Source organism: Pinus tabuliformis, chromosome 2_1 (assembly GCF_031772625.1).
Source record: "Pinus tabuliformis cultivar Carrire ecotype Pingquan chromosome 2_1, CPIR1, whole genome shotgun sequence".
NCBI lineage: Eukaryota > Viridiplantae > Streptophyta > Pinopsida > Pinales > Pinaceae > Pinus > Pinus tabuliformis.
Window position 1 is genome coordinate 673,625,666 of NC_142299.1, and position 13,025 is coordinate 673,638,690.

The window sequence follows — 13,025 nt, forward strand, 5'->3', positions numbered from 1 at the left end:
CTGAGCCGAGAGGGCTGGAAACTGCTCCAGAAGGCAAGACATTTCCCAGTTGAGTTGATGCAAAGCCTTTTGGGGCTGACGCAGGGCCAATGCAGAGATAGTCGGGGACAATTATTTCAGCTGCTGGAACAACCGAGGATTGTCAAGTGGAGCGAGGTAATCTCACTAAGTTTTTTTGCCAGTTTATTTTCTTTGTAACTGGATTGTCGGAAGGGCATCCAGAGTTGTATTCAAAAACTACTGCTTAATAATATAAAACCCTCAGAGTTGTTGCACTAGTTTCCCGCATTGGGTTTTTCCAAGGACATTTGTCCAAAAATACTATCACTTGTGTGGATTTTTCTCTATTGTTATGTTCTTGTTTTGGGCAAATTAATTAATTAAGTGAAGGTTGCAGTTGTATTAGCTTCGATATTTGTTGTAGGAAACAATAAATAATTTGTTTCGGTAATTCACAGATAGGAGAAGTTTAACCAGTTGTTGCAGTAGTAGATTTGGGTGGGATTCTCGAATTTTCACAAGGACCCAGCCTGTTGGTGCGAAGGGAGCTCCCCCTTGTGGTGGTGGTGGTGGTGGTGGTCCCCTCTCCACACGTGCTACACTGTCATCTCCACCCACTTCCAGCTCTACATCGTCCTCCAGGTCACTGTCAGAAAAGACCTCAATGTAATGGGCCTTGCCTGTTGTGCATCTATGGCCTGGTGCCCATGGTTCCTGACAAGTGAAACACAACTTCTTCCTCCGGAGGTCTCTCTGGGTCTCCTCATCCAGCTGTCCATGCCAGTGTTGCAGGAATCGCCCCCCCCCCCCCGGGATCCAAAGGCAGAATCGCGAATCGTACGGAATCGATCCGGAATCCCCACAGGAAGCGCGATTCCGTTTTTGAGGTGGCGCGATTCCGGGTTAAAAAAACGATTCCTGCCATTTGAGGTTGCGGCCCCCCGGAATCGCGATTCGGGCAAGGGGTGGCGCCACGCAACCTGCCCGGAAGCGCACGCCACCCAGGCGCAACCCGCACGCAACCCGCGGAGGCAGCGAATTAAACGTATTTTTTTTTTAATTTCTTTTAAAATTTAACTTAACTAGCATGAGGGGGTGGGTTAGGGTGAGTTTAGGGTGAGTTTAGGGTGACTTTAGAAAAGAATAAAGCCCCCATTCTCTTCTCATTTTCTCACTTTGAGTTTATGAGAGTTGGAGAAGAGAAGAGAGGAGAGGAGAAGAGAAGAGAGGAAAGGAGAGGAGAAGAGAGGAGAGCTTGGAGGAGTGAAGAAGGAGGAGCTAGGAGAAGGAGGAGGAGCTTGGAGCAAGAGCTTGGAGGACTTCATCTACAAGAGCTAAAGAGGTAAGTTCAAACCCCAAACTCCCTTGTTTTTTTGAAAAAAAAATTGTATTTTTCTCCTCCCTCTCCTACTCTTTCCCATTGTTTCTACTTGCTCCTTTATTTACAGGTTGTCCACCACCTATATCCATATTCCAAGATGGTGTTCTTTTGGCTTCTATGTATCATTCCACTCTTGGTTTTAATGATGGCAAGGGTGAGGAATAGAGGGGAAGAGGAAGGGGATGAACTTGGTCCTAATAGTAGTGACCCAATGTATGATGAGGAGGAAGGGTTTGAAGAGGAAGGGGATGAACTTGAAGAGGACACTGAAGCACAAGATGGGAAAGGTACATCAAATCCCTTGTGGAACTATGTGACCAAACTTGAAGGGGGAAAGGGTGGTGGATCTTACAAATGGATGTGCCCTCATGGTTGTCATGGAGGAAAACCATATACGGGTTCATATACCCGTCTGAGGAGGCATCTTTGTGGGGTGCTAGACAGTGATGAAAAAAAGGGTTCTGTGGGGGTAACCATTTGCCCAAACATTTCAAGTGAACAAAGACAAAAATACATCAAAATAGAGATGGCTGCACAACGAAAAAACAAGAAACTAAAAACTCATTCTGAATCAAGTGCAACCTCTAAATTTGGTAGTTGCCCATCTCCTCATGGTACTTTTGCAACCTCTGGAGGTAGAAAAACAATAGGGGATTTCCTTAATGTTGCTGGGAGGGATGATGTGGATGGAAAGATAGTCCGTTTTCTTTGTGCTTGCGGTGTACCATTCAATGTGCTTCGCTCTCCCTATTGGCATGAAATGGTAAAGGCCATCAATGAAGCCCCAAAAGGATACAAGGCCCCCAACTATGAGAAAGCTAGAACAGTGTTATTAGAAAGAGAAAAAGCTAAGGTTCAAAGAGCTTTGACACGTTTTACACATGAGTGGATGGATTCTGGGGTATCCATTGTATCAGATGGGTGGACAAATATTAGAAACCAACATTTGATAAATGTTCTTGGTGTTTCTTCTAGTGGTGCAGTATTTATTGCATCTCATGACTCCTCCTCCATCAGTGCAACTGCACCAAACATTGCAGATCTCCTATTGAAATCAATCAAAGATGTTGGTCCGAATAATGTGGTTCAAGTGATCACAGATAATGCAGCAAATTGTAAGTTAGCAGGAAAAATTATTGAGCGTACTCATCCACACATCTTTTGGTCTGGGTGCCTGGTTCACACATTGAACCTTTTGATGCATGATATTGTGAAACACAAAGATTGTGGGTGGATTGCTGAGGTTTACAGGAAAGGGAAGCAGCTCATTAAATTCATCACAGGGCATACAAGGGTAAACTACTTCTATGGCACTTACTCCAAGTTGCAATTGCTTAAAATTGCAAAGACAAGATTTGCTAGTTATTACCTCACCTTTAGGCGGCTAGTGAGGGTGAGACAAGCTTTAACTAATCTGGTGTGTGCTGAAACATGGGATGAAATTAACACTGACACAGATGGTGCTAATGAAGTCAAGGACACTGTTCTTGACAGTTACTTTTGGTCACAGGTTAAATATGTTTTGCAATTCACCAAACCAATTTATTACATGATCAAGTTTGCAGATTCAGATCGACCAGTAATTGGGGAGGTGTATGAGCAAATGGATAGCATGTTGGGGCAGATTAAAGACATTGTTGAGCCTAGAGATACCACCTTGTACAATTATATTCGTGAAGAGGTGGAAAAACGATGGGATATGCTAAATGTTCCATTGCATGCATTAGCATATGTTTTGACACCTAAATACTATCATCCATCATGGCTTTCAAAACCAGCACCTGGGGGGGGAGTCAGGAAAAAACCACACCAAGATAAAGAGGTTCACGAAAAATATATGGCTGCATTGAGTAGATTAATCCCTGATAATGAGGAGGCTGCATTGGTACGGAGACAGGTGAGCAACTATACGAGCAACACTGGTCCATTTGGGAGCATGCATGCAATTCAAGATCGAGAGCATTTTTCTGCTCTTGAGTGGTGGAACATGCATGGAGGGCCTACTCCACTTCTACAGAGTTTGGCATTGCGGGTGCTATCACAGGTGGTAAACACTTCTTCTGCAGAGAGGTGTTGGAGCTCTTATTCTTTCATCCACAGTGTTAAAAGGAACAGGTTGAATTTAGACCGGGCAGAGAGCTTGGTTTATGTTCATTACAACTTGCGATTGTTGTCCCATTACTGTGAAGATGCAAAGTCTAATAAAGACTTGTTGACTTGGGACAAGAATCCAGAGGAGCCCAATTTGGAGGATGGAGTGTTGCGACTAGAGCAATTAGAGGATTCTCTTATCCAGGTATGTCCATTGTGGTATGAATTTTCCAATTTTCCCTTATAAAGCATTTCTCTAATTCATGTTTTTAATTTTTTTGTTAACTAGTGTTTTTTTTTTGCATGAATTTTTTGAGCGATTCTAGGATGATGACACGGGTGTTGATATGCCACCACCCCCACCCCCATCTGGTCCCTTGGTTTCTAGGTTCCATGGTTCAACACCAACGGCAGGGGGTTCTTCTTCATCAGTTCCAGTGCCACGACTTACACAGGGACCATCTTCTTCATTGCCACCACGTGGAGGCCCGCCATCACGTTCTATTCGTGGTGGAAGGAGGAGAGATTAGTAGATATATTCACAATCTACTTCTTTTTGTCATAGATTACTCATTAGACTTGTAGACTTGTGAATTTGAATTTTGAACCTTTTTGGCTTGGCGGTGACCAAGTGACATATTTTGTAAACATTATTATTTGAATTTTGGACATGACAAATGTTGACAGTTGCTCACTTGCTAGATAAATCATAATATGCTCTATGTTTTATGTTTTATAATATGCTTAAATGTTTTATGTTTTATAATATGCTTAAAAATTTGATGTATGTTTGTAATAGCTAGAATATAGATGATTGTTGTACATACTAGTAACTACAATGGAATCATGGATGCCATATCTATCTTGATTTATGCAAAAATATGCATGTTTTCATGTCTTCTACAATTAATTTGGTATTTGGGATGTTTGGTTTGAGTATAAATGCAAAAAAATATAAAAAAATATATATATATAGCAGACGCTTCCGCGGACGCTTCGCTTCCTAGATTTTTGGAAAATGACGCTTCCGCGCTTCCGCTTCGCGCTTCCGCTTCGCTCCCGCTTCGTGCAACATTGGTCCATGCCCCTGGTTGGCTCTCGGTGGTGGAGCCCTACTGTCTCTTCCCTTCTACTGGAAACCCTATCTAGGTGGTAAAGGTGTTCTAGCCCTGGATAGAGCATCTTGCAGATCTTGGGCCCTCCCCACTATGTCCTGCAAGGTAGTCGGCCTGTTGGACCTCACCAATCCCTTCAATGGCTCTGTTAGCCCCTCAACAAACATGAAGACCCTCCAAGCCTCTGATAGATCAAGCACCATCACTAATAACCTCAAAAACTCTGAGATGTAGGCCTCAGCACTTCCCGTTTATTTGAGCCTTATCAACTCTCCAAAATGCTCCTCTGGGTCTCTCCTCTCGAAACGCTCCAGCACCCTCCTAGTGAAATCCTTGTAGGTTGTCACTCTGGCATGCCCCATCGTGGTTAGCCCATGGAACCACCAATCATGGGCTTCCCCTTCTAAATGCAAAGTGGCAATTTTAATTGCCTCTCCTTCCATCATCTGATTGAGCTAGAAGTAGACATCCAGCTTCTCAACCCATGCTTTTACTGAGCTCTTGGACAAACCATCGAAAGTTGGGAGGAACAATCTCCCCATTGTGTGTTGTAAATCGGTACCATGAGTGTAGCTTCCTCCACCTTGCCCTTTTCCCCTGTTATTACCTTTCAGCTGACAAAAGTCCCTGAAGGTAATGGCCTCTCTAAAGTCTGGCCCATAGGACTGATACTCCACAAAATAGTCCGCCATGGGATCTCCTCTTGCCGTTGTGGCCCTCTAGCACCAGATGCAACAAATGTGAGAATAGTGGACCTGGGTGGTGTGCTGGGAATGAGGGGTGTGTTGGGGCCATGACCCCCTTGGTGATGTGAAGTACCAAAGCCCTCACCAATTTGAAATTCCCTTTTAATCCCTTTACCCCTGTTGTTACTGCAATTCTGTTGCCTCAGCTCTTCATTACCCTTCAACAAATCCTGTACGACCTTGAGAAGATGTTGGGCAAACTCCTCCTCTTTACTCCTTCTGGTTCAACTATCATTAGATCTAGGGTAATTTGTAGCTACCTTTCTCTGCTCCTGTACCTCTGCCCTCTGATAAGTTACGTTTTGTTGGTCTTCTGGTGTCATAGACTAATGCTGCTCCCACAGGCTGAGCCAAGACTATGAGCTCGGATACCACTGTAATATCCTTAAGGAAAATTTATAGTAATAAACAAAGCATGTATAGAGAAAAACACACACAGAAAATTTGCTCACAAATCAGACCACGAGATAGAGCCAAACACTGCACTACTAAGCCACATTTTATTCATAAAACATGGGGTTACAACTGGTGCTTGGAAAGTGTGAACCTAGGCTTGCCCAAGGCAAGCTAGCAAAGCCCAAGTGATGAAGATGAATCCCCCAAGTGTGTTGGTTGATCTCCCTTTGGCTCTGCAGTGAATTGCCTAGAAAATGAGCTATCGGTTGTGAATAATAGTTGTTAGGGCCTCCTTCGGTGCTCAGAAAATTTCAAGAAATTAACCTCGGGCTCTCCACCAAATACCCACAAAAGCCCATGAAGGGAATGGCCAAATGTTGACCTTGGAATTTCGACCCAATTTCCCTCAATGGCTCTGCTGCTGGGTAATTCGACCCACCTATAAATTTTGTTGTTGAATGCCCCCAAAATGACTGCAATCATCAACAAATCTCCTTCCCAAAATTCCCTTCTCTCCTCAACCCCCACATGTGACACTACCAAGGACTACGCTGTTGCTGCTGGAACTTCCCCACACTCACACTACGCTGCTCCCGGATCGATCTGAAAAGGATGAGACTCCCTCCTTGGGCTGGCACTCGAAGTCCACCGAAGCAAGGGGTGAGATTTCCACTTGGAAACCTCTTGTGCTCGACAACACTTGCAGACTTGGCTTCAGCCCAAGCATGTTAGTCTAAGAGAAAAAACAAATGATCAAGAATGCCCAAAAAGGATTGTCTCCTCCTCTTTTGTCAAAGAGCCTCCCAAATGCCCATGTCAGCCCAACCATCGACTTTCCCCCACCAATCTCCCTCCAACGAGTGCGTACTTCCTTGTGGGTTGTATTTTTCTAGTGCGAACTTACCACTAGCAGTTCGATTTTCTCCCCCTTCTTCTAATGTTTGGGCCTCCCTTCAACTCAAAAATTCATGTGGAACTTCTAAACCCACCTTTCCAAAGTGCAAGTACGAATTAATACAAAATTGGGCAAAATTGATATTTCTCCTTAGCAATATTGCTAAGTGGGAATATCACAGTTAGCCAAGAGATACATCAAACATCAAATTACAAATTTACAATAAACCACTTGAACCGTGTCAATACTTCAACAAGTAAATAAGATCTCCATGAGCATATAGAGAACCATTTATGAACAAATGTATAAAGCAATGATACTAATATGAAGGATACTTTGCAAGAAATAAAATAATGAGACGAGTGCCAAATAATGAGAAATAAGTAAATTTGCAAAATGAAATGCTCAAGGGAAGAAATAGTACTTGCAAAGTAAGAACATGCAAGTGAAAAAGGTAGCAAGTAAAATGCTTGAGATACAATTGTACTTGAAAGTAATATTTGCTCAAATGAAATATACTTGAAAGTAAAATTGCATCAATGAAATAAGAGATACTTCAAGATAAGCAAGTGAGCTTCAAATAAAGTTATTTCAAGTACAAGAATGTAAATGCTTGAAAGTAATTTAAAATAATTGCAAGTGTAAAATGCTACTTGAAGGTAAATAATGCTTGAAACTGAAACTTGATCAACTATGGCATGAGATAACTTCAAGATGGCATAAACATAAGAGATATTGCAATGACGTAATGTGCAATGTAAAGTGCTCTTGGTTTATGTTATTAGACCTATTCTAAGGTGAAACTTCCTCTCTAGACCTTCACCCTTGTAGGGATAGAGATGGTTGCAAGGAGCTTCAAGTGGAGAATCTTAGCTTCATTATGAGAATCCACCTAGTCTACAAAGTCAACCCACGTGCAAGCGCTCCAAAACTAGACTGAGCCAAGCCTGAATTGCCAAATCACGTGTTTACCTTTCTCCAAACCTGGGTAAATGAATATTGAGGAGGGTGTCCTATTGTCTATACAACCAACTTATGTTGTAGGTTGATTTTAGTGAACCAATATGATCAATTGCAAATACTTCAGATGTGAAGAATGTTCAAAGTAAAATTGCAAATTAGATAAATTGCAATGAGTTAGTAAGCAATCTAAATCAAATGAAAGCAACACTATCTATAGAGCATGTAATTGGGAATTAGAGATTTTGCATGTAAATGAAATTAAACTAGCGTGAAAGAAGACACTTGCATGGAAATGAGATCAAACTATCAGAGCATTAACATGTAAATGATCAAGTAAAGCTTAGCATGTAGTGAGAGCCAAGTGAGATAATGCATAGAATAACCAACTAGCTCAAGATCAAATGCGCATTAGTGAATGGAGAGAGCGTGCAACTAGATCATGAAAGTCTCATAAGCATAACATGAACATTAGCATGAAACAAAAGAAAATGTAAGCTAGTCTACTTGCGAGAAATGAAAATAAATGAAAGAGGAAATCACTCGAGACCTCCTCTCAAAAGAGAGAAGGATGGGATGCCAAGCAGAAAATCCCCAAGCTCCCAAAGAAAAAAAAAATTATTATTAATGATGTGAATGCCTTCTTATAGAAATGAGGGACTATTCTGGGAAGAGTTTTACAATATTCTTGTAAAGAAAGACCACTCTTTCTCAAGTGTTACAATGAATGATCAAGAACTACTTTTGAAAAATGTTACAAGAAAACTCTCCTTGAGAGAGACTTGAAACTCTTCAATGAAAAAATGAAATGTAAAAGTTACAACTCCTCACAGCTTGTGAAGCTTTAGAACAAGAAAATGAGTAGCGAAAAGGAGGTAGTCTTGAAAGTTTTGGATGTGAGAAGGCCTCCAATATATACGTTGTAGTTCTCCTTCTCCAATCAAGTTTGCTTCCAAACCTTATCCAATTTGAATCTATCTCCAAGCCCTTATACGACAGTGAGAGGATAAGTTAGCATACAAGAGAAGCAGAAGGCTGAAATATGCAAGAAAAACTTGAGTGCATGTGATTGAAAAAAACCTTATGGATTAAATGCTAATTTGAATACACTCATAATATAACAAATTCCTCCAATAAACTAACTCGCATGAGCTGATTTAATGAATGAAAGTTAGGACTAAGCCCAATACTTTAGCCTTCTATGCTTGATTTAACAATATTTGTGTAATAGAGACTGAGATAATCCAATTTTAACGAGATGGAAGGAAAAAGTAGAGGCTTATGGAGAACCCCTTTTGATATCTCTTCATTTAACTTCAATGGAGAGTCCTTGGCTTGAATGAATTATGAGTTCCTTGAGATCAATGGAGATGGCTAGTCTAACAAAGGACGTCCCCAATCTCCAAAGGAAATTGGTAACCTGCTTAAACACAACCAAAATCTTCCAAAGCCAAAGATTAGTGCCAATGGAAACTTGCCATATGATGGAAAAATTGGATTCGTTGTCCAACCAAGAACAAGAAAACCACAACTATTGCTCAGGATATGCGCAAGCTCAAAGGAAGGCTACAAGAAATTGCAATCTTCCTTCCCTAGACAAAAGTTCCCTTGGGCTATAACACGAAATCAATAGTTATGCAAGAGAAATTCAATGAAATACAATCGTAATATGAGAAGAAACTCATTGAAAAGATACAATGTTACCTCATGCTACAAGGCATAACAACATAAGATCCAGTGTGGTGAACCCCAAAGGCTTTCAACATTACATCAATGAAAATTTTGGCAAAGTTACAACAAGCATCTAGCTTCCAACCCACATAGAAATAAGAACTTGTGGGTTACATATATAGCAATTTCGGAGAAGATCCCAATGAAAGAGAGCATCTATGAGTAGCCAAAGGTGATGATCCCAAAGCAAGAGCTGAATCTACATGTGGCAAGTTGACTTTCCCTTCAATATTTACACAATTTCTCAAGGAGACATTCATTGGAGCAAAGGTAGCCATGTGTGTGGAGTGACGTGGGAGTGGTAGGAGACACACTCCATCATCTCAAGTCAAACTCCACCAAATCCTCAATCAAATAGAGTTATCCCCCCTGTTGACCACTGAAATATACTTGAAGTTTTAATGACTCCATGCCCAAGGATATGTCAAAGGCTTCATTTACCATCAAAGTTCATATATCATCAAAAAAATGTAGCTCTATCTCCTTCTTCTCATCTTTTTCTACATTGTACTCAGAGTCCGCAAGCCCTACTAGGATGTTGTAAAGTGATGCTAGTGTGATGTATTACTTTGGGAAAAAAAAAATTACTTGGTTAATTATTAGGTACTTTCGAGGACTTAATAATTAGTTGAGTTTTTCCCTCTAAGCATAATTCCAAAGCCGGAGTGTGGTTTGATGGTGAGGCCTTGGGTGAGTCCTAGTGTCTAGAGTCATCATATATTACCATACTAAATCACTCATACAATTTCGCGGAATTTGATTTGGTCTAGGGGTCAATTTTTTAATTCTTTAAATTTTCCACTAGACGGAAATTTTAATAAATTCTAAATGTAAAATGTAATAATTGATGTCTAGAGAATTTTTATGGGGTGTGCGTGCTCAAAATTACACTTCTCACCCTCAACTTTCTACTAAGACACACTTTGAGGGGTAAAAAATAAGTTCTAGACCCTCTAAACCCACTTTTCCTAAGTTTAGTGGAAAATGTGGCAATAAATTAGCACAACAATTAAATAAATGGAGCAAAATAAATATCCACACATGTCAAAATGATGTGGAAATAAGGTGGAAATTCATCTAAAGGTTAAAGTCAAGTTAGAAAGTGATGTGGACTCCACCTAAGCCACAAATCAAGGGAATTGATTTTTTTGTGGAGTTGACCATGAGTTCTCTAGGAAAATCGCATTTTTTGAAGAGATAAGTCGAGTTAAGGAGGATGACTCACCTTTTTGGTGGGCTTTGACTTGAGTTACACTAGAGAGGAGTGGAGAGTGGTCTCCTACCACTCCACTCCCATAGCCACTTAACCCTTCTCTCACACTTCGAGCTCCCTCTTCTTGGAATGCGTGGAGCCTTCAAGGATTGTGTGGCCCCTCTTGGGAATTCGACTTGCCACTTGTAGGATTCAATTTGCATGGCTTGGCATTGGGATTGTCACCCATTTGCCTTGAGATTATCTCCATCTTTTCTATTTATATGACTTTTGGGCTCTCTCTATGTATCTATGTTATGAGCTATTGGGCTTGAGGAAACTTTGTCATTTTATAAACTTGCATTTTGCTAATAAAACAAAGACTTTGGGGTATCATTGGTGGTGTTATCTTGTCAATCTTGAGGTGATCTCTTTCGATGTTATATTGTTATGCTTCAATTTCTTATGCATTTGAATTCTATTAGTTTCTATTGCCATTTATTTTGGATTGATATGTGCAAGATATCCTACACATATCTTTGATTTAGAGTAGTATTCTAGGAGTGAAATCGCTAATTGATTTTTGGAGGAATCTTTAGTTTATTTCACCCATTGTGTTGTTATAACTCCTTTTTCAAGCTAATATGTCTCCAAGTGTGTAGGAAAATCTTGTTTGAATTGTGTGTAGGATCCTATTGGGCATGGGAGAAGTCTCAAATAGATCAACTCACTCCCAGATTCAAGATTGTTCAAGACCCATCGATTTTAACTTCAAGGCTTTCATCTAAAGAGAAGCAAGAGGGGAGTTCTCTTTCCCATATTCTACTTGAATCATTTACAAATTTAAATTTCATATTTCTTTTCAATCTAAAGCTTTCGAAGATTTCATAAGCTAGTTAAGAGCACTTTTCTAGACTAGACAAGCATGGAGTTTCACTCCCATGACTTGGTTTAGTCTTGTATATTATTTGTATATTATTGTTTGTTCTTTAGCATGCTCTCTCCACTAATTTGTTGATTTGTTTTGCAGCCTTTGTGTTAAGTTTAGGTATGTTCTATGTTTAGAGCAATTTATTTCAATTTTCACAGTTAGCTCAATATCTTTTCCAGATTAGCAATCACATTAGCATTAAAGTAAACTGCAGATAGAACATAAACATAAATCGCAGAAGACAAGCCAAGACAAGAGGACACAAGATGTTGCGCTAGCCAGGGACAAACCCCAATGTGGGGAAACCCTTGATCAATTCTTCTTATATGTTCTTCAATAGTTCAGCAGAGAGAGAGAGAGAGAGAGAGAACATTTACAACAGAAGTCAACACTTCGACTTTCTAGATAAGAGAATAGATCATCTCTACATGAGATCAATTGAAGACATGCTGCTTCCACTGATTCTCCAAGGTGACTCCTTCACCTATCATTGTGTTGCATCTTGTCCACATGCTGCACCTCACTGTGCTGCACTCATCATCACAGTGCTGGACCTAATGACCATGTTATGCACTTCATGTTGTTGCTCCTGTCACTATGTTGCTCCAATCACTGAGCTGCTCTCATCACGGATCTGCACCCAATGCTGCACTCATCACTGATCTGCACTCAAAGTTTCACTCATCATCACTGCATCCAATACGCTTCTTTACACTTACCAGTCTTAGCTGCTTGCTATGGCTTATAGCCTAGCAGAGCAGCTAGGCTCCTCCAAAGTATAGTCAACTAACAGTCACAATGTCTGGCTTGATTTGTCTGCAATTGTCCTCTAAGTGAAGGTTGTCTTTGCCTTCCACAAGATTGTCCTCCATTTCTTACAGCATGTATATATCTGACATGCCATACATCAGACTGAAGATGTCGCTGTCATGTGTTCACTAGATAACATACAACCTAGAGAACAGACTTCATTGTTTCTTCTTTATGACAGTGAATTACCAATCCTTAACTCATGCCTTGTAACAATTTTATCTACAGCACTATGCCATCATCTACAGCACACTTAGGCACCTACAGCACTTAGTCCATGTTGTCATCTCCAGCACACTTAGGCACCTACAACACTTAGATTCATGCTGTCACCTATAGCATACATAGGGACTCCTTGTGCTGTTGATAAGGGTTGTGTATTGCAGACAAAACAGCAGTTAGGTATCCTTGATTAGACTGCGGATTAGGACCTTTGTTTGCTGTTCGTCAGGCCTCCTTAGAATGCGTCTAGGGCACCTTATTGGACTGCCTATTAGGGCCTTTTGTTTGTTATTCATTAGGCCTCCTTAGACTGCGGCTAGGGCACCTTGTTGGACTGCGTATTAGGGCCTTTTGTTTGTTGTTCGTTAGGCCTCCTTAGACTGCGGCTAGGGCACCTTGTTGGACTGCGTATTAGGGCCTTTTGTTTGTTGTTCATGTATCTCTATTGTTGTTTCTAAGGGCTGTCCCAAACTCTTCTAGAACAACGTATATATATAGGTATGATAGGCTGCGTTAGAGTCTGTTGTTTAGGCCTCCTTCATCATACTAGATCTC

The 13,025-nt window shown here is 40.8% G+C and overlaps 1 protein-coding gene across 6 annotated transcripts in view; it reads right to left on the minus strand.

Moving 5' to 3' along the window:
* Window positions 1-13,025, minus strand: part of LOC149202391 (Mitochondrial substrate carrier family protein) — a 244,373-nt gene that overhangs the window by 84,178 nt on the left and 147,170 nt on the right. For 4 of the 6 annotated variants that reach the window (XM_089403165.1, XM_089403161.1, XM_089403163.1 and 1 more), the window contains one exon: window positions 8,416-8,571. The exons of the other annotated variants lie outside the window; for them this stretch is intronic. In XM_089403165.1, coding sequence (XP_089259291.1) covers window positions 8,416-8,571 — 156 coding nt within the window. The remainder of the gene's footprint in view (window positions 1-8,415; window positions 8,572-13,025) is intronic. 6 annotated transcript variants of the gene reach the window in all.